This window comes from Astyanax mexicanus, chromosome 10 (assembly GCF_023375975.1).
Source record: "Astyanax mexicanus isolate ESR-SI-001 chromosome 10, AstMex3_surface, whole genome shotgun sequence".
NCBI lineage: Eukaryota > Metazoa > Chordata > Actinopteri > Characiformes > Acestrorhamphidae > Astyanax > Astyanax mexicanus.
Window position 1 is genome coordinate 5,081,511 of NC_064417.1, and position 27,052 is coordinate 5,108,562.

Consider the following 27,052-nt stretch of genomic DNA (forward strand, 5'->3'; position numbering starts at 1 on the left):
ATTGGATTTATCAGCTTTCTCGTGAACACATACTGCACCAAAAACACTGTAGATAATTATACTCTCACACACACACACACACACACACACATCCAATTTTACTGGATAGTAAAATCCCCATTCGCAACCTCCAATCACACGCCCCCAATTGTTCTCTCCACCAATCACCATCATCCTGCCTGCTGTGCGACGAATCAGCAGATATAAAAAAATCACATGACAAAGGAAAGCTAGAGTGAGTACTCTTTTATAGCTGTAAACGTTTCCAAGAAAACTATATAAAACCTCATTAACTGGGAATCTAAAAATACAGATAGCATCAACCAGTGGAAAAATGCAGTAATGGAAAAATGCTCTGAATCAGATTCAGATTTAGACCTGACACCTCTTATTAAACTCCAGCAGTGGTTGGTACTGAACCATGAGATATACTGTAGGTTCATCACCAAACACACAAGATCAGAACAAAGGATATGTGTTTCTGATAAAATAGTAATCTATCATGTAGTTGATGATCACAAGCAGGTCCTGATCTCTGCTGTCCTGTTCCTGATCACTGATATCCAGACTGGGTCTGGTCTGGTCAGATCTCTGTCTTTCTCTCAGTTCTGTGTGAAATGCCTCATGGCTCTGCTGGCTCTGAATGGAGGTCCTTCTGTACAGGAGGGAGTGAAGAAGGCCTCCGCTTTAATCCAAATACAAATTTCTTATTTGAATACGGAGGTTTCATGGCAGTCACAGTTTTGCTTAAAATATTGCAATGCACACAACATTATGGGCGACATACCAGAGTTCAAAAGAGGACAAATTGTTGTTGCACGTCTTGCTGGCGCATCTGTGACCAAGACAGCAAGTCTTTGTGATGCATCAAGAGCAACGGTATCCAAGGTAACGTCAGCATACCACCAAGAAGGACCAACCACATCCAACAGGATTAACTGTGGACGCTGTAAGAGGAAGCTGTCTGAAAGGGATGTTCGGGTGCTAACCCGGATTGTATTCAAAAAACATAAAACCACGGCTGCTCAAATCACGGCAGAATTCAATATGCACCTCAACTCTCCTGTTTCCACCAGAACTGTCCGTCACCACAATCAATTATTGTGCTCTAAAACCAGGTGTTTCAGTTTTATTGTCCAACCTCTGTACGTATATTCACTGATTAGCTGATTAACAAGGTAAGACTTGTTGTGCTTGCCACTTGTGTCAATCTGGCAACCCGCTTAAACTTCCCCCTTACCTCTCCTATTCTTTATCTCTCACCCCTCAGTCTGTCTCTCTCTCTCTCTCTCTCTCTCTCTCTCTCTCTCTGTTACTTCAGTCTCTTTTTCTTTCGCTTGCTCTCCCAACTCTCAAAATGTCTCTCTCTCTCTCTCTCTCTCTCTCTCTCTCTCTCTCTCTCTCTCTCTCTCTCTGTCTCTCTCTCTCTTTTCTGGTCGAGAGTGGCGAAACGAGTATTCCAAACCTTCGTTTACCCAACAGTCTCCCAGACAAAGCAGAAGTGACTGGTGTTAAGTCACACAAAACCACATACCCTGCAGAACCGTTTGTGTGTGTGTGTGTGTGTGTGTGTGTCTACATGTGTAATGAGGTCTAACCCCCCCACCTCACTCCCACTTCTTTATTTCTTAATTTCTTACAATTTATGTTTAATTTTTTAGGCCCACTCACCCAAATGTATAACACACACACACACACACACACAAACACACACGCACATGCACACACACTGCACTCTGAAGCAACTGGAGATCCTACAATACAGCCCACATTCCTTACAGCACACATCAGCTGTGTTTTTACAACAAACTCCACAGAGGTCATCAAACCCAGCACTCCAAACACACACACACACACACACACACACACACACACACACACACACACACACACACACACACACACACACACACACACACAACCTGAATCAGCCCGAAACACAATATCAGCTCTTTATCTTCACCTCACATCCTCACATCTCATTACATCCATTCAGTTCAGCTGATCACAATCACAATGAAACACCATCTATTAAATCTATGTACAGGATTTCCCCCACAACACTTATTTGTTATTTTTTTTTAATGGTGAAAATGATGTAAGTGCTACAGTTTTTACTGGTACATTTTTGAACATAATATACTGGACAAATCCAGGGGATTTAAATTTCCAGGGGAAAATAAAATTGAGGATCTAGATCTGGATTTCTGCGTTTTAAGACCAACTCAAACTTCAAAGCTCTGAAGAAAACCAACAACAGTTGTGCCAACTAGAAATCTATAGTTTAGATAATCATTAACTTTCATCAAATCCTCAAATCTCTCCAACTTATACTTTTATTTGGTCTGATTTAAGTTAAAAGTATCATTCGTTCATACGTGAGTGCGCGCAGTTCTTCAGTTGTTAACCGGTCTGCCTAATAACAGAGCGATCTATATTCTGATTGGCTCAACGAGAGTACATTATAATATACAGCAGATGGATTGGCAAACGTGAGAAATACTGTGTCGCGTGTGAGCGTGAGACTTGAGAACACTGGTTGTAATAACTTGATGTTTTAATTTATGCTAACTCAAATTTTTATTCCCCATTACTTAAAAAAGTTAAGTAAACTCAACTTATCAGGTCTTACAGTTTAACAAAAATAAAAAAGTTCAACTAAATTCAACTTCTCCCCATGCTTACAGTGTAATTAGCTCTTCTAGCCTCAACTAGGCTTCAACTGCACTTTGTAAACTTTGCCAACTTAGGTTATTTAGTTAGAACAACTTTTAGCATGAAATACTGGGAAATATATTGAGAGACAAGAGCCTCAAACTTCTCAGATCTGCAGGCTGGAATTAAGTGATGCAGTGATGCTGCCCTCTAGTTGTGACACTTGGAAATTAGCTCAATAAACCTGATCTTCAGTAATGAATTACATAATTATTAAAGGTGGAATATTGTTTTCCATGGTTTCCAGTGTGGTTTCATTCCATAATGTCCACCTGTAGAGTGTGTATAGCCCTATCCCCCGTTTCTCAGGGGGATGTCTGTAAGAAAAATATTTCACAATTCTACTTAGTGATAAAACTCTTGCATCTGGGCTGGAATTGATCAAACAGGAGGATCAGTTGAGTTTTTATTTTCTTGGTTACATGACATCATGTTCAGTAGCTCCTCCAGTTCCACTCGCAGTTTTGTTTACGTGGATCTACACGCCCAAAGTGTAATTACTGTACGGTGCATGGCAGTCGACAAATAGCTATTTTATTAAAAACAAGGGGATGAAACTCAGAGATGTGCGTCTGGACAAGACTAAAATTACCGGAGGACCACAGAGTTCAGCGAAAAACAGTAGATAATTCAGCATCTGATGAAAAATACATACAGGTTTGTAAATAATAAAAATAATAAAAAATAAAAAATAATAAAAAATTCTATGCTGAAACTATAATGTGTGTATTATCTCTAGTTTATAGGCATTGTTTTCTAGCTAATGACTGTTTCTCCTGAAGGCCAGCTGTCAGCTCACCTCATGCCCAGTTTATGTCTCAAAAATTACCAACAGTGGTTGACTTTTAAACCAGCTTTCCCCTTTAATAATCATTTCCACGCTTGTGTGCCACGGTTGATTACATACCACACACATCCACCCCACATCCACCCCACTATGCAGATGGTGCAGATGGAGTCAGACCAGACATCTGCAGTCTTAATACTAGAGAGAATTCAATTAAAACCTGTGTAGATACTGGAGAATAACTTTTAATATTGAGCTTTCTCAGGAAGAACTTTGGAAATGGTCTTAACATTTTTTGAAGAATTTTTTGAAGAATTTTTATGTTACATTTGATTGGCATAATGTTCCAAAAATGAGTGCAATTCATCTGTTTTTTGCCTTTCTTTATCTCTTAGAATTTAAGATGCTTATTCTAATACTGTACCAAGATGTAAGAGTAAAAAAATGATTAATAAAATAAGTACTCATTTAAAATCAACATTTAATATATATGAATAAAACATATATGTAACATATGAAAATTCTAAAAGACAATAAAAACAGAATTGACACATAAAATGTAAAGAATTTTTAAAATATAAAATAAATAAAAAATTAATAGTAAAAGTAAAGTAAAACAATAAGAATAATAAGAAATTATAAAATGTATAAAAATAACATAAGAATCAGAATATAAAACATTAGAATAAAAATATAAAGTAATAATAAATAAAAATAAATAAAATAAATTACAATTTTAAATAATAAGAAAGAGATCAACTAATAAAAAATAAAAGAAAGAGATAAACCCAGTTACAGCTGGATTTTACTCATAATTCCACTTTCAGTTGCTAACTCAATTATTTTGTGTAAACTGTGTTATATTTACTAACCTCATTAATTGTTTACAGTGTTTTTATTGTAAATATTTGAGGCAGTATCCCAGACAGGGATTAAGCCCAGTCTCGGAATAAATAGCATTTTTAATGGAGATTCTACAAGGAAAGTGTATTCTTACACTAGGCTTAATCACTGTCTGGTAAAGTAAATTCAGTAAAGGAGAAATTCAGTTTTCATTCACTTTCTAGGAAAAGAGGTGGAATTTCTCCTCCTTTTCTATATAATGAGGCAGTGGGGTGATTCCACACCATTACACTGACAGCTATAGGCACAGCTCAGGTACAGCCCCCTCATTAGAATAGTCTGCTCCTATTGGCTGACCTCTCTCAGGGCAGTGGTTATATCAGTCAACCCTATGATATGGTGTATTATATGCTGCATTCTCATTGGTGGAGGCTTGTTAACTCCTCCCCGCTGAACTCTCTGCTCTTCTCTCTAGGAATGGGTTCAGGGCAAAGGTCTGAGAGACAATGTGAACGTGCAGAAGATACTACACTGTACTCTGACACATCCAGAGACACAGCATGGACCAGATTCTGGTAGGAATAAAAACTTTTTACTTCCAGCTACAATTTCTGTCTTTTGTCTAATATAATTTAACTTTCTAATTAATTGTTTCTAGGTTTAAATATCTCTAGATTCATTCCTTGTTAAGAGTACAGTAGAGATACTGATACTATAGTGTATGTTATTTAACCACAGGTGCCCAAGTGTTTCACATAATACTCATAATACAATTAAACATACAGTAATTTAGTACTGTAATTTAGTAATTTAGTACTGTAGTAATTTTGTACAGTATTTATTTGCAGCCAAATAAAGGCTTTGAATACATTCGCCTGTTTTTATTCCCTCCAAGCACAGCTTGGGAAAGTCCACCCCCCTGTTTATAAGTATAAGTGTGGTGTTATCATGTGATCAAGGTTGAACATTGGGCAGCATGCTCATAGCAAGCCAATATGAATTATTAGATGGAGGAATGTCTGTAGATGGGTGCCAGATGGATGGCAAATTTAATTTCTGAAGTTGTGTGAAACATTTAAGATTCCTCAATCCACAGACTCACGTTTTACTGGGAATATATCATAGAAGGCATTACCAACCATGGTGGACAGTGCAGTATGGATAATCATGATCACGACTGGTGGCATCTGGCTAGAATTGTCCATGCAAACAGACAAGTGATTGTGGCAGAAATCCCAACCATATTCAGTGCATACATGCATATGCCACTTTAGCTTCCATGGGACATTGCAAAAGTCATGGGGCGTGATATTGATTCCTGTCCCTTGATATTTGGCATGTCAGTGTGCACATAATTAGTGTAAATTTAGTGTATAGTGTAAATTTTATCGTAATTATAATTCTTTGCATATGTATGTGTCTCTCTTTGTGTGTGTGTGTGTGTTGCAGACCCTACCTGTGGTAATTGGACTGTTTGCAGTGTTAGCCACTGCGCTCTTCTTCTTCCTGAATGCTGGGTCCTCCACTGGGAAGAAGAAACAGAGCAGATTCCCCAAAACACTGCAGGGCCCCACTGTGAAATACCCACTGACCCTCACAGAGAAGGAGGTCAGTCTTACCACCACCAACTAATGACCAAGCTGATGTGGTTCTGTACTGATGAATGTCCCTCTAATCAAGCCGAATTTTCCATTCTACTTTAAATAATTGTGTGCATGTTCCAGCATGTTAGCATACATGCTACACTGTATAAGGTGGAATGGAAATTATGATTTAAATAAATAGAATAAATATGATCTAAAACATCATCAGTCTTAAAGTAGATAAAGAAAACCCAATTAAACAAATTAGACCAAAATATTATACGTGGTCATTATACGTATCAGGTGTCAGGTGTGATGGGGTGGAGCCTATTTTATTAAAGAACAGGGATCTATCAAAGTTGGCTCCTACATCAGAAACTGAGAGCAAATGTTCACATACTTTTATCACTCACAAATATGTAATATTTGATCATTTTCCTTGGTACCACTTTAAAATAAGACTACCTTTATAAAGGGTTTATAAATGGTTTACAATGAGTTTATTAATGGTTACTAATTAGGTTATAAATGCCTTAAAAATCATTAATAATCAGTTATAACACATGTGTAAACAGGGCAACAATGACCTGTTGTTTGCCAAATAGTGAACCCACAGCCATCCATATTGTTGCCCTTTCTACGTATGTGTTATAACGGATTATTAATGACTTTTAAGGCATTTACAACTTAATTAGTAACCTAAAATTAATAAACTAATTGTAAACCATTTATAAACCCTTTATAAAGGTAGTCTTATTTTAAAGTGGTATCTTTTCCTTAATAAATAAATAATCATGTATAATATTTTTGGTCTTACTTTTATTTGCTTTATTGGCATCTATTTATCTACTTTTATGATAATCTGATGAAAATCTGATGATGTTTTAGGTCATATTTATGCAGAAACATAGAAGATTTTAAAGGGTTCACAAATTTTCAAGCATTGCTGTATAAAATGTGCATAATAGTATAAAAAATATAAAACTAATATACAGTTTTTACTATTTGTAACAGGAAATTTCACACGATACTAAGAGATTCCGCTTCAGCCTCCCCTCCTCTGTTCATGTGCTCGGTCTTCCAATCGGTATGAACCATTACCTACAGTACCCTTATAATAAAGCCTATACACAGCCCTGCATTTATAACTGTATTTTATTTACTTCTTCTGTTCTTAGGTCAGCATGTGTACCTGTCTGCTAAGGTGGGGGGCAGTTTGGTGGTCCGGGCCTACACACCTGTCTCCAGTGATGAGGATCAGGGATTTGTGGATCTAGTAGTGAAGGTACTGGATCAATACAAACTACAATGTCTGGAAAATTAAAGTTTATCATTTTTTTCACACTTTATTCCTTCTTTTGTCTTATGGCTGACATTTACTGTAGCATGTTATGTTATCATGTTATCACTGTTTGAAGAAAATCACATATATCAGACATGATAAATTTACAGAACCCTCTTAAAACTGCAGATCTTTGATTCAGTAACTGTAATTATTCTTTAAATGTTAATCAGATCTACATCTGGCATGCTGAAAGTCATGGGACAGCTGTATGAAAGTTAAATATGATGATTTACTTCATGGAACAGCTTGGGAATGCCCACATCTGTGTATATTGTGAGGTGTTATCTTGTGAGTGTGAGCTGAACACAGAGCAGGAAGAGAGTTATAGCATGTATCAGGCATTACTGACCAAAGTGGAGGTAAAAACACTTTGTCTTAGATTTGTCTACACACACATATCCATACAGTGTTTTTCAGCTTCCTTTCAAAACTAAATATAAAAATATATATACAGTACTGTGCAAAAGTTTTTGGCACCAAAGCAAATTACACTAATTCATTTATTTCAGCAATATTTAGAGTGTTTTTACCTAAAAAAAAGCACCACATATGATTTAAATAGATGCCAATAAACATGAATACAGTAAAACATAACAAGACATTCTTTACATACATTTTTAACTAAGTATGTTTTATCCTGTGAGACTGAAGCTGAAGAACAAAGTGTAGAGATTCCAGATTTCTCCTGGATGCTCCTCAGCCAGCATGTGTATATTATGTTCAGTTCCGTCAGCAGCTCACCTGATTTACCACATTTACCAATTTACCAAAACAAGTGTTGATTAATATGATGAGAACTAGAAATAACTCTATTAAACTCAGATAAGGAGGAGAGATTAAGAGCTGTTTTAAGGTGAACAGGGCTGTAAAAGCTGCACTGCTTTTTGTAAAATCTCTTTTTGTATTTATTGTAATGCAGAATGTAGTGTTTTACTGAGATAATAAACACTTACTGCACAGATAAGAAGCTTTTTCTTTACTGAAATTCCCACAGGTGCCTAAAACATTTGCACATTACCGTATGTCTGCATATTGTCACCAGGTTTATTTTAAAAATACCCACCCAAGCTACCCTGGTGGTGGCAAGATGTCTCAGTACCTTAATGACCTGAAGATTGGAGACACCATTGACTTCCGTGGACCAAACGGTCTCCTGGTGTATAATGGAAATGGTAAGACAGTTTAAAACACAAACAATTAATATTACAAAGACATTGAAAAAAAAAAAAAAAAGATGAAAAGAATGTAGCATGCATAGATAAACAGCAGGGGGCAGTATTTATTAATTGTTTTTAAGTAATGCAGGATACTTTTGCCAACATAGGGTATGTCCCATTGCAAATGCTTTTTTATACTATGATGAAGGTTGTTAATGTGTTTTTAAATTCTCTTAAAGGTCAGTTTGCTATTCGGCCTGATAAAAAGTCAGACGCCAAAGTGAGGAAGTTCAGGCACGTGGGCATGATCGCAGGAGGAACAGGTGAATAAAGTTAATCATGCACATCTATGAGCTATGGAATGAACTACGCTGTCCTTCACTTGCTCTGACCTGTCTATTGCTTTTTCACAGGCATTACTCCAATGCTGCAGCTCATCCGCAGCATAACAGCAGACCCTACAGATAACACCAAGTGCTCCCTTATTTTTGCCAACCAAGTAAGTCAGTTATGGCATAGTATGTGACATAGTACTGAACCAGCAGAGTAGGCTACATTTATTGTTGAATGTATCATGTTTTTTGGGACTTAAAATCCTTTAATTTTCCCAAAAATCGTCAGTGCACCTTTTAATCTAGTGCCAGTCAGGTATTAAGGAGCAGTAAAGCCACTCTACTGCTGAAATACAGTGTAATATGGGTGAGTTTTCAGTGAAGTAAGGCTGTGTGCAGCAGCATTAGCATTAGCCGCTAACCCCAAAGAGCCACTAGCTCTTTTGCTGGTCAAAGGCGAGCATACTAGACTGTAGTCTGCATGTTCGTCGTGTTAAAACAAGCTACGTGGGATGAACCGCTAGATGATAGGGCCCTGACTTACCGGAACACTCAGGGTTTCTCAGTGTAGCGCTGTTGGATGGAATTTATGTCCTGCTAGCGCTGTGGTTTAGCGGCTAATGCTAATGCTGCTGCACCCAGCCTTAGTGCTGGAGAAACTTTGCTGAAAACTCACCCTTATATGAAATACTGGAAATCTAAGCTTACTGTATATAAAGAGAAGAGCTTTACTAACCCAAATAAACAATTTTCAGTAGAGAAATCTGTGTAGATTAACATTTAGCCCTCGTTTGACTTTTGTTTTGACTTGTTTTTTTTTAAGAATTACAGTTGTATTTACCTAGGTGCTTCCCCCAGCTTCCCCATTAGAAGGAAAACATGGCGACACCCTCGCTCACTTTCACTCTCTAGTGTCACCAATCCTACATTTACATACTTTTCTTTACCTCCCTGTTCTCAGACTGAGAAGGATATTTTGCTAAGGAAGGAGTTAGAAGAAGTTCTGAAGAATCACCCTGATAAATTCAACCTGTGGTACACACTGGACAAACCTCCACAAGGTAACATGGCTTTTGTGTTTTTGTGTCAGTCAAAGTCCTGACCTAAATTCCATTAATCCAAAGAACAGGAACAGCAATGGTGTTCCCGGGTTATGACCCATAGACATATAAAACACAATAGTTTTACATAACAGTAAAATGTAACATTGCAATGTTGTTTTAGTTTTTGCAGGGGGTGGTTGCAAATATATGAGATGAACCATTTTTATATTATATATTGATTACACTAATTAAGGCAAGATGAAAAAGTTTCATACTGAAAAAATACTTTGAACTATTTTTTCTAGATTTTCAAACTTTAAAACTTGTCAGTTTGACCCAGAACATAATTGGAGGGATAAAATCTCATTTAAATTTGTAGTTGTAAGGTGACAAAAATTTAAAAAGATCAAGGGGTATTAGGTAGTAGGGATAGTAGGGGTAATTTTGTAAGGCACAGTATCTGCCAGGTTCCCATTATGTCAAAAAGTGTGAATTAAAAAAAATGTAGCTGTAAAACAGTAAACATTGGCTGCAGATTAGCTCCTGTTTTTTATGGTAACGTTTTAGCCTTTACTGTTTTTTTATTTTTTTTGTATTTTAAAATAGAGGGCAGCCAATCAGAAAAGAGATCATTTACATTAATGTGCTTTAAATGCACTGTAACAAATACAGACTGTCTTATTTGAAGGGAAAAGAGATTAAAAAAAATAGTTGTGTAAAGTGAGTTTTGACAAAACCAACGAAATATAGTCCAGAGAATATGTACAGTGCGGTGTGCAAAAGTATTCAGCGCCCCTTTTTTCATGCTTTGTGTGCAAACACACCATACCCACTGTTAAATATGGTGGAGGCAGCATCATGCTCTAGGGGCTGCTTCTCTTGTTTTCTCTTGTTTTGAATCATGCATCATTTTTCCACTTTCCACTTCACAATTGTGTACCACTTTGCGTTGGTCTTTCACATAAAATTCCTATAAAATATATTTATGATTGTGGTTGTAATGTGACAAAACATGGAAAAGTTTAAGGGGTATGAATACTTTTTCAAGCGACTGTAAAATAGCTTTGTTCTATAAGTAACGATGTTGCCTCCAGTCAGTTCCTTTGTTTTAAAGACTTATTTCATAATGATCCCGTGATATTCCTTAGGTGACTCCTTATCTGTGAAGTAATAAATTGGGTTTGTTTTTGCTGCAGGCTGGAAGTACAGCACAGGATTCATTGATGCAGCGATGATAAAAGAGCATCTTCTCCCAGCGGCCAATGACGTGCTGGTTGTGATGTGTGGCCCGCCCCCCATGATCCAGAACGCATGCCTGCCGAACCTCACTAAGCTGGGCTACAAAGAAGAAAACACTTTTGCGTACTAGAGCCATCGGTATGTTTGGGATTGATTAGTTATTGATACAGTTTTGGGTGTGAGTTCCTATCAGGGATTAAGCTTAGTCTTGAACTATTTAGCATTTTAAATGAAGATTTTCCATTATTGTCCACGGAAAATCTAGACTATGACTGGGATTAATCTCAGTCTGGGAAACTGTCTCTTGCTCATGTTCAGAGTGAAAATAAATGTTGTACATTTATCATTGTTTAAAAGAGAACTCTGGTTTAAAATGGACTTTTGGTGTCACCACAGATTGTTTGATCTACGCAGACTGGGGGGTCATGTGAAGTTTTTTTTCCATTTTCTCCCAATTTGGATATCCAATTGTCCCACCCCTTTTGTGCGTCCCCATCACCGGTGATGCCCGTGACCCTTGGAGGATGCGGATGAGCACACGCCTCCTCCGACACGTGTGAAGTCAATCACCCCTTTTTTCGAGCTGCTGCGGATGAATCATTGCCTGAGCAGCATTACAGCGCGCTCGGAGGAAAGCACAGCGGCCAGGTTCCGATACATCCGCTCACAGACGCCTCGTGCCGCCCAGCGCCACCTTAAGTGTGATGGGGAGAGAGCGCCATCTATCCACCCCAGAGGGAGCAGAGCCAATTTTGCTCCCTCTAACGCCGGCAGCTGGTGGCAAAGCTGCATGAGCGGGGGTTCGAACCTGCGACCTCCCGCTCATAGTGGCAGCGCATTAGACCGCTGGACCACTCGGCGCCCCATGTGAAGTTTTGTTAAAACAAAAAAAACATCACAGTACATTTTATAACACAGAGCATGTATTAGTGGGCATTCTGATTATGGCACTTGAAATAAAAACATATATTTTAATTCAGAATTCTGAATATCCTATTATTTACTATGTTGTTACATCATACATCCTAATATTTGTGCAAGTTTATGAGAATCAAAATGACAAAATTGGATTTTACTGGGAAAAACCTTTTACTAAGAAGTGTAAATATCTAAATAATTGCATATCTTCGCTGTCCAATGAAAAACAAGTATTTCCATTTTTGTTGATTTTTAGTTTACTACATAATTTGAACAGACAAACTGTGCCAACAGTTCTTGATGGTGGACCAATAGAAATACTTCAAAAATGACCAGAAATAAACTCTTTTTACATCCAGTTTAGACGGTTCTTTCTCTCTCCTGTAAAGTTGCTGTTTTGGAGATGCTTATTTTTCATTGGACAGTGACGATATGTAGTTCTCAGTATTAAACACATGTAAAATATTTTCAATGCAACCTAAAAAAACAAACTAATAGAGACGTTAAAGAGCAGAAAACAACAACAAAAAAGAAAACAACTTTTTTTATTATTTCATCCTCCTTTCTCATATTCACATTTTTATAAAATTACATTTTGTTATCTTCACAGCAGTTGCTTTTCATTTCAAATTATGGCTTATCAGTGAGTGAACAGTCTTGGAATATATAAGTATGTGGCCATAAACAAGTTAAGCATTATTGGCTGGTGTTGGTGCAACATTTCCCCACAATGCATATATCATACTCAATAATATCTGTAAAAAAAAATGTATTATTGTGAAAGATATTATACCCTGAAATAATGTGCCAGATCACCCACCCCTAATTATCACATTAGGGTACTCATTTTTTGCTTTTTTTTTTTTTTTTAGCAAAAGAAAATTTCACACTGTTCTTATTTCCATTATATATCTACTAGAGACAGATTATATCTGTCCAGTATCATTTATTTTACTTTAATCCTGGATATATGGAGATATTTGGAGTGCATTATTATTAGTATCATGACATTCTGGATCATTGACTTCTGTTACAAATAATACAAAGATAAAATTCTTGTATTTTTTTAATATGTCAGTTAGGGGTGTTCCATATCATATCATATCATATGCAACAATATTGCCAACATTTTTAAATATCGTGAATATTGTAATTTTATACCCTGAAATATGGTGCCATATCACCCACCCCTAATTATCACATCAGGGTACAAATTTTTAAGCAAAAGAAAATGTCACACTGTTTGTATTTCCATTATATATCTACTAGAGACAGATTATACCTGTCCAGTATCATTTATTTTACTTTAATCCTATCATATTGTATCCAATAATACAATTTTATTTTCTTTTTGTGGCATCAGTGTTTTCTTGAAATCTATATATTTTTTTAATTCTGTGTTTTGTCATGTCGCCAAGAGTATCGTTGTCGATAAAAATACCATGAAATATCGCCCACCCATAGTCCACTGTAATAACCGCCAATTTGACACCTGTACTTAACCCTTGTGTGGTGTTCTGGTCTGTGGGACCCGTTTTCATTTTTCATCAAATGATACTAAAAAATATATTTTTTCTAACTCAAACTCATTGGCATTGACTCATTTTTTGTGAAAAACATATATCAAAACACATTTTCGATAAACACACACTGTACACCCCCCCCCCCCCCCCCCCACACACACACATTTATATTACATACAAATTTTCTACTCATATCTTGAGTAATAAAAAAGAGTAGCACTTTTTGAAAGAAATGTAACATAAGAAAGGTAAAGGGCAAATATTAACCATGTAAGCTGTTTATATTGCTTGCAGTTTAGGTGAAGCAAGCATGTGTAAAGCATTTTAATTTAGAATTGAATTAATTTTGCTGAATTAAATACAAGTAACAAAGTAAACGAGTAACAAAAATATGAACACCACACAAGGGTTAACAGTCACAACTGTTGTTTATGAAAATAAGAAGGTTATATATATATATATCTATATATTAAATTTGACGAGCATGGTGAGAGGCTCATTATCCTGCTTATTCAGCACCGTCTGCAACATCGCAGCTGGAGAAACATAGTGTTTGGCTCCTCTGAAGAAATTCTCTATAAAAGCCTGGTCAATCTGAACGCACTTCCCAACAGCCACATGCAGGTTGTTGCTCAGGAGCCCGTAGATGTTCGCCGGGTCTTTCTTGACGCCGAAAAAGAGAAAAAGAGCAAAGCAGGTCTTCCCGATGGCAGAGCAGAACTCCACCATTCTCTCAGCTCCAGTTTTCTCCATGGGTTCCATTCCAGCCGTACGTAAGATCTCCTTGTAGGCGTCTGAGGAACGTTCCTCAACATTCTCCTTCATTTTCTCTGGAGGATGCAGGACCTGCACAGCAATTTGGACTCTGGGCTCCTTCTTGCTGGAAGAGTCCAGGAGAGCCCAGACCCAGTCGGCCCCCAGAACGAGCCTCTGTTCCCGGGTCATCACCGTGCAGTGGATGGTCTCTGTGAGGTTTAGCTGGTTGCTGCGCTGGATGTAGGTCATGAGGAAGATCTCACACAGGGCAGCAGGGCTGGGCTGGAACTTGTTTTTTGGGTCGGAGAAAAGAAGATATTCACTGGTCCTGGTCGACGCTGCACGGATGCAGTCGCTGAACAGAGAGCAGCAGGATGTGAGGGATGAGTTACTGGAACTTGACCACAGGGATTTAAATATCCCTGGTTTAGTCTTGGGTTGGTTCTCCGACTGGTTCATCTTAGTTGGTCCTGGTTAAAGAGTTGTTTCTCTTATACACTAAAAAAATATATAACATAAATATAAACAGATTTTATTTAAGAATGGTGATGAGATTGCAAATGAAAATACAAAAATAGTTGTTTTACTAACCGATAAATCAGAAGATTAGGATTCTTTTGGTCAAATCTTTTTTTTATTTAAAATATTTTCCCATTTTCTCTCCAGTTTACACAGCCAATTGCCCAACCCACTCATTAGGACTCTCAACACAAGCAGGGTGAAGACCAGCACATGCCTTATCCGATACATGTGAAGTCAGACTCCGCCTCTTTTTGAACTGCTGCTGATGCAGCATTACCGAGTAGCATCACAGTGCTAACGCTTGAAGGAAAGGGCAGCGACTCGGTTCTGATACATCAGCTCAAAGATGCAGCCATGTGCTGATCCACATCAGGATCACAAGCCATCAAACCAAGCTGAACTGCTTGAATTTTTGCACCAGGAGTAAAGGCATAAAGTTATCCAAAAGCAGTGTGTAAGACTGGTGGAGGAGAACATGATGCCAAGATGCATAACAAAACTCTGATTAAAAACCAGGGTTATTCCTCCAAATATTGATTTCTGAACTCTTAAAACTTTATGAATATGAATTTTGCAGACTGAAATTATTTGAGGTCTGAAAGCTCTGTTTTTTTGTTATTTCAGCAATTTCTCATTTTAAGCAATTAAATGCTCTAAATGACAATATTTTTATTTGTGATTTGGGAGAAATGGTGTCTGTAGTTTATAGAATAAAACATTTTACTGATTCAGAGACTAAAGTGGTGTCTTATTTTTTTCCAGAGCTGTATGTAATATGCGTAAATCAAGAAAAAATGTTGTGTTGTGCCATTTAGATGAATTTAATTAATGTAAAATGTCATTGGCACAGCTTATATTTTTAATTGATCCTAAATGACAGTCAGCAGTACTTACAATATGCATTTTATAGAACCATTTTCTTAATGTTGTGTTTTACAGTGTATTAGAAGGATTACAGAGATAACAAGTAGTGAACAAGTAATGTAAGCTTATGAGCACCAATTAGCATTAGCTATTAGCTAACAGTTGAATGAAAGAGACACAATTTTTCATACCAAACATACAGTAAGTACATTGGTTTTAAGGAGTGAATAGTGTAAATTTGCTTAGATTTGTTTTTACTTCTAATTGAGTAACTGAATAAAAGTAACACATTGAAATCCTGTGCACCACTACTCACCAGTATCAGTCTCTGCTTGGTGTTCGGGGACAGACAACCTCCGGCCGGCTCTGTTTTCTCCTCTTTGGGCTCCTATGGAAATATGTGTGCTAGTTTAATGAAGAGTCACAACCTCTGACCCTCCTAAAAGCAGGGATGTCTCAGGGATCTCTGAGGTGGGAGTGTCCTCTAGAGAAGAGTGGCGTGAAGTTTACTTTTGGCTCATCCAAGCTGTCAGGTCATCACTGAGTCCATTTTTGTCTTTACTGGATTTTCAGGCAAAATAAACAAGGCTGGGGTGGGTCTGCTTTAGTTAATGCTGGGAATTAGTTACAACACAGGTAAACTCAGTGTCTGTGCTGGAATAGAAGCACCACATATGAATAAGTACCAGTGGAAGAAGTGAAAAAAAAATTCGAAGTATTCTGTTCAGTCCTTAGTCTATAAAGTCATTAGTCTATAACATAAAAAACAGTGTGTATAAAGTGAAGAAAAAACATGAGTGCTGGGTATTTAGGGAGGTTGTTGGATTCTATGTACAGTGGTTTTCAAAATTTCTTATACCCCTTGAACTTTTTCACATTTTGTCACCTTACAACCATAAATGAAATGTACTTTATTGAGATTTTAAGCGATAGAACAAGACAAAGTAGCACATAACTGAGAAATGGAAACAAAATGATGCATGTTTTTTTTTAAAAGTGTGGAAAAGATGTGCAAAAGTATTCTGAAACCTGTCAAGTCATGGCCGTCCACCCAAACTGACAGATTAATCAAGGAGAGCACTGGTCAGAGTGCCCATGGTCACTCTGGAGGAGCTGCAGAGATCCACAGCTCAGGTGGGAGGAGAATCTGTCCACAGGACAACTATAAGTCATGCACCCCATAAATCTGACCTTTATGGAAGAGTGGCAAGAAGAAAACAATTGTTGAAAGAAAGAAATAAGAAGTGCCGTTTGCTGTTCTGTGCTCAGAAAAGACCAAATTGTAACTTTTTGGCTTCAATGCAAAGCACTATGTGCTGCGAAAAAAAAAATAATACCGCTCATCACCCTGAACTTTCAAGTCTTTTGCATCCTCCAACAAGTTTTTTTCCAGAATTGTCTTTTATTTATCTCCATCCATCTTCCCATCAACACTGACCAGCTTCCCTTCTGCATGATGCTGCCACCACCATGCTTCACAGTGGGGATGGCAGCAAAATGACAAAACGTAAAAAAAAAGGTTCAAGGGGTATGAATTATTTTGCAAACCACTGTAAGTGAGGTATTTGTCAGGATTATGACTAAAATGAATGTATTAATCTATTAGCTAGCTGTTTTAAATTGCTTAACCCAAGACAAAAATGCACTATATTTAAGAAAATATACATTTCAGGCTTTTTAAAATATTATCTATAACTATTATAACCACTTTACACTTAAAGTTGATTGTAAAACACATAATATTTTTATAATATTAACAGCTAGTCATCTTATAAAAATAGGCTTCACTCCACAGTAAACATGAGGGTGAAGCGCTGTGGTTGGCAGATCCATCAGATTTGTGCTTGAGTTCTCCGGGGCGGGTGGAGGAGCTCGGTCCCGGTGCTGGGGGCTCTCCGCTGGGGGTGGAGGTGCGCTGGGTTAGGCTCGGGGGGTTGCTAGCGGTGTTAGCTTGTTCACACTATGGCGGTGTGGCTGCGTCTCATTCCTCTCAGCAGCTCGTCTCGGCTCAGTAAGTGCTGGAAGCGAGAGGGGGTGGGGGAGGTGGGGGGTGGGGTTAGCACAGCACTGGTGAGCGCAAGTGAGTAACACTGTTAGTGCTCTCCTCTCACAGCAGCTCTATTAATAAGAATACTATATTTCATTAGGGAATCTAGATATACTTGATAACAACTAACATTTAGCTACATTTTTGTTGTGTTTGGTGTTGCAACATATCATTAAATACTGAAAACATGAGGTAAAATGTCATTATCGTAACTTAAAAAAAAGGATTAACAATAATGATTTTTGGTATCAAGCTGCTGTGAGAAGAGACTACCTAATAACATATTGTATACAGATTTCGGTACCACTTTAAAATAAGACTACCTTTATAAAGGGTTTATAAATGGTTTACAATTAGTTTATTAATGGTTACTAATTAGGTTGTAAATGCCTTAAAAATCATTAATAATCAGCTATGTGGCTGTGGGTTCACTATTTGGCAAACAACAGGTCTTTGTACATTTCTACGTATGTGTTATAACTGATTATTAATGCATTTACATAATTTTTAAGGCATTTACAACCTAACTAGTAACCATTAATAAACTAAACCATTTATAAACCCTTTATAAAGGTATTCTTATTTTAAAGTGGTACCCAGATTTCTTGTATGACATCTAAAGGCCGTCGTACACTAGATTTGCCATGTTTGCAACCAGAGGTGTGAAATACTTTTTACTTAAGTTAAAATGTTGGTTATCTACACATTACTGGAGTAATTATTGAGTAATTACGATTAGTTTTTTATTTTTACACAATTCTCTGAACTTTTTACTTTTTACATTTTAAAATTAGCCTCACTACTCCTATTTTATGTTCAGCTTGTTTTTATTACGGCTTCTTTCAAAAGACATTTCTGCTTACATTACTTTTACTTTTCTACTGTAAATAGATCTGGTCTCGATCTGATCCAGCTATCAAATATACTCCTTATTATTTGAGTTAAACTGCTGATAAGGCGCAGTTTAATCTGATATATGAGCCAGATGATGCTAATTACCACAGCTATGAACAAACGCTGTCTCAGCTGCTCCATGCTGTTTAGATGCACGGTCTGTGCTGTGTTCACTGCTCGCATCTCCTCTGACCAATCAGAGGAGACGATCTGCTCGCATGGTTTATTGGTGAGCATTTTGGTGCTTTTAGGTTTGTGCCTGTGTGAAACCAAACCAAACAGAAGGAAAAACAGTCCAAATAAAGAACTCATCAACTGATCCGGACCATAGAAACGTTCACAACTACAGGTGTGTGTAAATATAGTGTGTGCTATATTTTTGGTTTAATTTCTATTGGAATGGATCCACAGAGTCCAGCTTTCTACAGTCATTGGTTGAAACACTATACTAGTGAAAGGCATCTAGTGAAAAATCCACTATGCTTCTACCATGTAGGCTTAATGATGGTGTTGTGAGATACAAATGAGTCTTGCTCTACCTCTGATTAGAAATTTAACATTAGATAGGGGATGGAACCACGGCCTCCATGTTTTTTTTTTTATTTACAGTCATTGGTTTAAACCAACAGCCCAACAGGCTACAAATGAACTCTGTTAAAGCCTATGCTGTGAAAGCTGTGATATGTATCAGAGTACAGCAGATGGTAGAGCAGCACTTACTGTGAGGTGGTTTATGCCTTCTGATAGAGCTTCTATCTGCAGCACTGCTCCTTTTGTCATCAGCGTCTGGGAAGACAAGCCATCCATCGTGCCATCATCAGGATTAAAAAATACCAGACCCGTATAAAAACTGCTGTAAGTTGCGTGAAATGCGTATTATGAAATTATGAAGCGCAAGCAGTGGGTGGTAACATTAAATGATGCAATGAATGGAAGCAAAAATTGTCAATGATGTCATCTAGGTATCCAAAGGTACCTGTGGATGGAAGCCCCTCCCCTAAGCTGCAGGATGCTCCTTTCCCAGCATGCACGTCTCCATCTCCACGGGGATAATGGGCTTGTTGGTAAGAGCAGGTTAGTGAATGAGGCTGTTAATCATGCATCAGGTTATGTCTTTCTAATGTATCTTATTAAAGACCATAATGACCGACTGAAATTATAATAATAATAATAATAATAATAATAATAATAATAATAATAATAATAATAATAATATTTTAAAGGTACACAGGATATGGTGTAATGTAAACTGTTTCATAATGAACTATTGACTTCCCAGTTGATAGAGTCCTAACTGAAGTATATTGCATACTAGGTGTCCTTTAGGTAAACGTGTAGATCATATATTATCAGTAAATGCCTGTCCCGTCCCCTATGTTATAGGCTGTAATCAAAAGAAAAAGTATTATTTTTCTGAGCTGCAGTGACTCTGTGTTTGCCTTATGCTGTACTGTTTTCTTTTATTATTTTACTTGTATTTTATTTAAATCAGAGAGAAAACTAAATATAAATCTATTTTATTCACCTGATCATAACATTCAAAGTAGAATTATTAAGCAAAGCAATTTGTAATAAAATGTAACAAAAAATAAAAATCAATGAAATGTACTTACAATTTAGGCATGATAAAATGTTTTTTGGTCTAATTTTAACTCAAGTTGTCAGTAAAATAAAAAATATATATATATTAAAGAAATCAGTTTGCTCAAATAACAAATAACTTGTTGCACAGGGGCTGCATCCTAGGATGATACCATGCTGGAGTTCAATCCTGAGAGAGACACATTCTTTCATTATAATAGTAGAAGCCGTCTGCATGACTAGGTCCTCGGTGTTGATATTATACACCTGTGGCCATTGAATGATTGATTGATTAAACCTGATTTCAATGATATGCATGGGTAAGTAAATACTTTGGTAACACTTTACTTGGATGGTCCATTTTATGTCCTTGTTGATGCTCAACTGACATTCAACTAACACTGAATCGAATGTCCATTAAATTTAACTTAACCCTGTGTTGAATGTAAATTATTCAAAATAGAACCTAACTGTACACCCAACCCTTACCCTAACCTTAACCTAAGATTAAAATCTAACCCTACACCCAACCCTTACCCTAACCTTAACCTAAGATTAAAATCTAACCCTACACCCAACCCTTACCCTAACCTTAACCTAAGATTAAAATCTAACCCTAAACCCAATCCTAAAATATTAAGATAAGCGTTTGGGTTAGAGTTGAATGTAGGGTTATATTCAATAGAGAATCATTTACTTTCATCTTTTAGTTCATTTGCATTTAATAGACATGTAGTTGAATGTTAGTTGAATGTCAGTTGAGCATCAAAGAGGCCATCAAATGGACCATCCAAGTAAAGTGTTACCAATACTTTTGGCAACACAGATTATTATATCTGTTCTAAAGGCGAAGTAACAAAAAAACCCTGTAGTCAAGTGAGTAAGTTCAAATGATGATTCAATTAAGTTTTGGAAGGTAAATAGTATCTAAACAAGTCAATCAATCAATTTCAATCAATCAATCAAAAGATCAATAAGTTCAATTTACTTTAAAGTAATGGTTACAAACTTTATTGTGTTTCTCTGTTGAGTATCTGAATTTATTTTCACCTAAAGTTTGAAAATAAACCATGGGTGTGAAAATGTTTGCATAATGCTGTATATCAATGCATTATTTCTGTTTTTGGTTCATAAAACCATGTGAATGTAACTCGTGAAATTTAGCAAACTTAAAAATAAACAAAATGAAAAGTCCAGTATATTTGCCATTTAATGGATAACTTTCTTTATAATGCTATTTGCGTTTACTGTCTTGATTCAGTTTCTGCAGAAGAACACACAGTGTCACAGTGATGGAGGAGATTTATTGATCATTGTATCCTGTGGCTTTTCGCTTTTATATATTTACATTAAGCGGCACATCCATCTATTTATAAAAATATTATATATGAATATATGAAACATCTATTACAAATATACACTGTTACCAAACGTGTTAAAAATCATCTGTACGCATGCTAAAATCCACCACTATAAATATTAAATTAAACCCTAAAGTGTGCAAATGTTGCACGAGTTGATTTAAACCCCTCTGCTTTCAGACAGAACAGCATGACAGTGATAATAAAGTGTAAAAATGGAAAAGTGTTAGTTTATCTAATATAAAATCAATTTTACACGTCACATAATAAAATATTACTATGACCATTGGCACAACCAGTCCCAAATCCACAGGTCAAAGTTCAGCGCTGTGTGTAGACATCCCTGTTTATCTGTCTCTCAGTAACAGGTCACATGGCAGCGAGTGAGGGATGCTGGGTAATATGTGATGGCACGGAATGAGAGGGGGTTGGCGGTTGGTTCAGCTGATTGGGGAATGGTGTGGGACTGGCAGCAAGCTCAGGGGGACGGGGTGGGCTAGCTTAGCTTCAGCCGTGTGGAGGGCCCACCTGTTCCCGCTTCTCAGGGTCCCGGTCCAGGATGGGGCTGAGGCCCCTGAAGCCCGTGTAGGGCCGCTGGGCTCCGTTCAGCAGAGCCTGGGCCTGGGCTGCCTCCAGAGGGCAGATGTAGTCCGTGGAGTCATCTGGACGTTTCTTGCGCAGGTGGCCGAAATTGGAGAAGCCCAGTTTTTTTGGCTGTTGAAGATAAAAGAAAGTAATATATAGTGTTAACATATATGTTAATATCAAACAAATATAACCAGATTATATCTCAAAAGCTTTTACGTTTTTTTATTTAAAATTTATCCAAACCAGCCTGGCTCATGGGGGCAACAAATGCAATCAAGCTTTTGCAAAAACTGGCAACAAGTCTTTCACATCTCTGTGGAGGAATTTTGTTCCACTATTCTCTATAGAACTGTTTAATTCAAACACATGGGAGGATTTTCCAGCATAAATGTCCTGTTTAAGATCATTCCACAGCATCTCAATCAGACTTTGACTAGGCCATTCCAAAACATTCATTTTTTTTTCTTTTTTTCCCCAGCCTTTTAGAGGTGGACTTTTTGTTTGTGAGCTTTGGGTCATTGTCCTGCTGCAGAACCCAGGTACTCCTGAGCTTGAGGTCACAAACTTTTAGACATTAATCAAACTTCATTAATCAATCAGGAGGAGGCATGTGCGAGTCTTCACCCTCCTTGTGTTAAGGCATCACTAGTAATGGGGGATATACAGCTGACTAGCAGCAGAACAAGTGGGACAACTGGCCAGATAAATTAGGAGAAAAATGTAGTATTACTGTATAGTAGTAAATTCTAAATAATGGTTCAAAATACTTGAAGCACCAAAACATTTATTTAGACAATTATATTCTGATTTCAAAACTGAATTCATTGTTGATGTTAGAGGTTTGTATTGAAGCTAGAGAGATAGAGCTAGGTAGATGTATACAGCTCTGTTCAATTTCTGAATCAGCTTCTCTGATTTTGCTATTTATAGGTTTATGTTTGAGTAAAATGAACATTGTTGCTTTTTTCTATAAACTACTAAAGACAACATTTTTCCCAAATCCCAAATAAAAATATTGTCATTTAGAGCATTTATTTGCAGAAAATGAGAAATGGCTTAAATAACAATAAAGATGCAGAGCTTTCAGATGTCAGATAATGCAAAGAAAACAAGTTTATATTCATAAAGTTTTAAGTGTTGAGAAATCAATATTTGGTGGAATAACCCTGGTTTTTAATTACAGTTTTCAAGCATCTTGGCATCATGTTCTCCTCCACCAGTCTTACACACTGCTTTTGGATGCCAACTTTATGCCTGCACTCCTGGTGCGAAAATTCAAGCAGTCCAGCTTGGTTTAATGGCTTGTGATCATTCATCTTCCTCTTGATTATATTTTAGAGGTTTTCAATTTGATAAAATCAAAGAAAGTTATTTTTTTTCTGTGCATTCTGTGACACCGAGCTCTATTCTGATTGGACTCTCTGAATTATTATACCTAATTTAAAAAGCAGACCGTGTCTATGGAATGTGAAATGTCTGCCTGCTCTATGAGAGAGTGGTGGTATCTGCATGTGCATGTCTGCAGTGCTGCTTGTGATATTCTCAGAAAGCTGAGTTGAGAAGTGAGAAAGCTGCAGTACCCGGACTTTAGCTGTGGTGGAGAGCGGCGTGTATCCTGCAGACTCCACGTACTCCTGCTTCTCCTGCTGAGCCTGGGCTCCCACCAGCGATGCGAAGTTGGTGGCCAGGTGTCTCCTCAGCAGGGTCTTCTGTGGAGGGATGTTCAGCAGCATGGCCAGCGTGTCCGAGTTAAAGCGTGGCTCCAGGATCTGTTGTAAAATGCATTCACACACTTTAGGTGCTAAAATTCTATAACATATAAGCGTATAAAATCATTGTTGCTACTCTTAATTAATCATAATTGAGCAGATGATTAAAAGCAAACAACTACAGATAAAAAAAGGGCTCTGATGTAACAAAATGTTCATATCAAAAGTCATGTTGCTAATAATGTGACTGAAATCAAGATTAAGAAGTCAGCAGATTGTTATACTGCCCTGCAGGTGAAACGTTTAGCACAGTAGAGCTTTATGTGACTGCAGTGAGGGGGTGATATGCAACTACAAATACAAAAAAGCTTTTTTAAAATAAAAGGAAAATATTATTCATGCTACTTAGGGCTACCAGTTTGGCCAAAATCAGAAAGGAACCTTACAAAATCCTTTAACTCCATTTAACTCTGTGAAGCATTTACTGTATGTGCTCTAATCCAAACTTCATGTAGCTTCAGCTTAACGAAATGCAGGTGAGTGGATACTTAAACAAAAAAATAAACAGCTCTGAAAAATTAAGAGACAACTTCAGTTTCTGAATCAGTTTCTTTGATTTTTGCCAGTTATAGGTATATGTTTAAATAAAATGCACATTGTTGTTTTATTCTATAAACTACAGACAACATTTCTCCCAAATTCCAAATAAAAATATTGTCATTTAGAGCATTTTTAAAAAAAAAAAGAAAGAAAAATGGCTCAAATAACAAAAAAGGAGCTTTCAGACTTCAAATGATGCAAAGCAAATAAGTTCATATTTCTATTCGATTTTTAAAGTTCAGAAATCAATATTTGGTGGAATAACCCTGGTTTTTCTTAATCACAGTTTTCATGCATCTTGGCATCATGTTCTCCTCCACCAGTCTTACACATTGCTTTTTGATAACTTTATGCCATCACTCCTGGTGCAAAAATATAAGCAGTTCAGTTTGGTTTGATGGTTTGTGATCATCCATCTTCCACTTGATTATATTCCAGAGGTTTTCAGCTTGGTAAAATCAAAGAAATGCATTATTTCTATTAGTCTCTTATTTTTGTTCCAGAGCTATACATAGTGTATGAGGGTTCGCTGCTGTTTCAATAGCTTTGTGTCTGATTGGATTGATTTTTATAGCTGTATCTGTGAGCAGAAGTCCACAGTAAGTGTGTTTTATATTACTCACTATGAGGCCTCCGTGCACACCGCTGCCCCGCAGGTTGGGTGCGTATTCAGCTAGGTCCACTGATCGCAACCACTCCATCACTCTGTGATTAGACCACTGCATCACTTCAGAGGGGGTCGACTGAATGTGTGCCTGCCAGCATCACAAACACACACACACACAAAAAAAAACAAATGAGATGAGATTCAGCTCTTAAAAATGTATTTACTTATAACTCAATAATACAAATAAAAATAATAAAAATCCTTTAATTTTCCCAAATATCGACAGTGCGCCTCATAATCCGGTGCTCCTTATGTATGAATTCTACCAGTCAGGTTTAAAGAGCAGTAAAACCACTCTGCTGAAGTACAGCGTTATAAAGGTGAGTTTTCAGTGAAGTTTCTGCAGCACTAAGGCTGGGTGTAGCAGCATTAGCATTAGCTGCTAACCGCAGCCTTAGCTCTTTAACCATTTAGAGGCGATTATATTGAACTGTAGTCTGCATGTTTGCCATGTTAAAACAAGCTATGTTGGACAAACTGCTAGCTGACAGAGCCCTGTGTTACTGGATCACTCAGAGTTCCGCTAGCTCTGCGGTTAGCGGCTAATGCTAATGCTGCTGCACCACTGGAGAAACTTCAATGCAAACTCATCTTTAGACAAAATATTAGAAATTTTAGCTTACTGTAAATAAGAGGAATCACTTAAATGATTATTTTTCAATAATTTTCAAATAATTATTTTTCAGCAGAGAAATCTGTATAGATTAACTTCCAGCACTCGTTTGACTTTGAAAGAAAATGTTTTTTTTTAAGATTAGAAGGGAAACATGGTGACACCCTTACTTACTTCAATGTAGGCAACCTTACTAGTGTAGCTTAATGCGCCTTATAATCCTGTGCACCTTATAGTCCGTAAAATACGGTATACTGTAAGTTGTAATATCTTACTTTTATCATTGTTTTACAACAAAACAAACAAACAAAAATAAAGACTCTACCGTCTTCAGGCTCACCTCATCCCCCGGCCTCCTCTTCAGGCAGTTGGGGTTGAACTTGTTGACGTGAAGCACATGTATAGCACTTTTAATACTCAGGTGATGGAGCTGACTGCTCACTTTCAGGATCAGCAGGTCATTCTGAAACGAGACAAACAGAATCAATCAGACATTCAAAAAAAAAAAAATGCCTGGCCTAAAGATGCTGTAGACACTGGACACTGACACGGATCTGTGTGGAAGATCTTACCACTGTCAGGTACTGCAGCATCCTCCCATCCACACGACCTTCATGGAACTGGTCTTTATACTGCGGCAAACCAATGTCATCCAGCCACCCTATGAGAAACAACACACTGCTTAAATCACAATTACTTATTTTTATTTATTGTAAATGACTTCTAAAGTGATCCAGACTATAAAGGAACACACAAGAAATCATGTAGTAACTTAAACAAGTGTTAAACAAAACAAAATACCCTGTAAAGCATTTAGGTACTCTTATCTGGGGAGCTGTTAACTTGCAATTCTGAGGCTGGTAACTCTGATTAACTTACCTTGTACAACAGAGGCAACTCTCCTGATGAGAGCCAGTTTCATCATAATGTTTTTGATTGACTGACCTTCATTTCTTAAAGTATTTAGAACATTACTCATTCACTGTATACCTGTAACTCTACCTCTTCACAACTTTACAACTGATGCTCTCAAACACTTTATTAAGAGACAAGAAATTCAAGTAATTAACTCTTGATAAGTTCAGCACAGCTGTTAACTGAAAGCCTGAATTCCAGGTGACTCTACCTCATAAAGCTGAGTGAGAAAATCCAGCCAAGATGTGCAAAACTGTCTAATCTAAGCGAAAAGTGCTACTTTAAAGAATCTAAAATATATCTAAAATAAAAAATATATAAAAAATATATAAAAATATCCTAATAGTCCTAATCTATTAATCTAATGATTTAAATACAATTGTTGATATCGGATACCATGTATCGATACAATATCTGTATACAATATCAATATTATACTGTCCCACCCCT

At 37.1% G+C, this 27,052-nt stretch overlaps 3 protein-coding genes across 10 annotated transcripts in view; 1 reads left to right on the top strand and 2 right to left on the bottom strand.

Moving 5' to 3' along the window:
* Nucleotides 1–4,395: 4,395 nt before the first annotated feature.
* Nucleotides 4,396–15,491, top strand: LOC103022560 (NADH-cytochrome b5 reductase 2). 2 transcript variants are annotated; one of them, XM_015601606.3, is made up of 10 exons: nucleotides 4,396–4,920; nucleotides 5,795–5,953; nucleotides 6,943–7,015; nucleotides 7,107–7,213; nucleotides 8,316–8,445; nucleotides 8,670–8,753; nucleotides 8,844–8,929; nucleotides 9,724–9,823; nucleotides 11,002–11,182; nucleotides 14,908–15,491. In XM_015601606.3, exons 1-9 carry the CDS (start codon nucleotides 4,906–4,908, stop codon nucleotides 11,172–11,174), a joined length of 927 nt encoding a protein of 308 aa, XP_015457092.3. In that variant the 5' UTR covers nucleotides 4,396–4,905; the 3' UTR covers nucleotides 11,175–11,182; nucleotides 14,908–15,491. The 2 variants fall into 2 exon arrangements, with proteins under 2 accessions (XP_015457092.3, XP_007228392.3); XM_007228330.3 differs by lacking the exon at nucleotides 14,908–15,491 and having other exon boundaries at nucleotides 4,397–4,920; nucleotides 11,002–12,832.
* rep15 (RAB15 effector protein) lies at nucleotides 13,655–14,700 on the bottom strand. Its single transcript, XM_022683817.2, has one exon. The coding sequence runs from the start codon at nucleotides 14,698–14,700 to the stop codon at nucleotides 13,948–13,950; it is 753 nt and encodes a 250-aa protein (XP_022539538.1). The 3' UTR covers nucleotides 13,655–13,947.
* Nucleotides 14,650–27,052, bottom strand: part of ppfibp2b (PPFIA binding protein 2b) — a 100,726-nt gene continuing 88,323 nt past the window's right edge. For 4 of the 7 annotated variants that reach the window (XM_049484455.1, XM_049484454.1, XM_049484460.1 and 1 more), the window contains 8 exons: nucleotides 26,260–26,348; nucleotides 26,028–26,150; nucleotides 25,031–25,162; nucleotides 23,679–23,867; nucleotides 22,039–22,224; nucleotides 19,289–19,354; nucleotides 15,944–16,015; nucleotides 14,650–14,739 (listed from right to left, as the gene is read on the bottom strand). In XM_049484455.1, coding sequence (XP_049340412.1) covers nucleotides 14,716–14,739; nucleotides 15,944–16,015; nucleotides 19,289–19,354; nucleotides 22,039–22,224; nucleotides 23,679–23,867; nucleotides 25,031–25,162; nucleotides 26,028–26,150; nucleotides 26,260–26,348 — 881 coding nt within the window. In that variant the 3' untranslated portion in view covers nucleotides 14,650–14,715. Of the gene's footprint in view, nucleotides 14,740–15,943; nucleotides 16,016–17,404; nucleotides 17,646–19,288; nucleotides 19,355–21,433; nucleotides 22,225–23,678; nucleotides 23,868–25,030; nucleotides 25,163–26,012; nucleotides 26,151–26,259; nucleotides 26,349–27,052 lie in introns of those variants that run through there. The other 3 variants (XM_049484457.1, XM_049484458.1, XM_049484456.1) reach the window with 2 other exon arrangements.

Coding starts and splice junctions, on each gene's coding strand:
- LOC103022560 (XM_015601606.3), top strand. Junction 7,214..8,315: donor TTGTGGATCTAGTAGTGAAG/GTACTGGATCAA, acceptor TATTGTCACCAG/GTTTATTTTAAAAATACCCA. Junction 8,754..8,843: donor CATGATCGCAGGAGGAACAG/GTGAATAAAGTT, acceptor GCTTTTTCACAG/GCATTACTCCAATGCTGCAG.
- rep15 (XM_022683817.2), bottom strand. CDS start 14,700: ATGAACCAGTCGGAGAACCAACCCAAGACTAAACCAGGGATATTTAAA.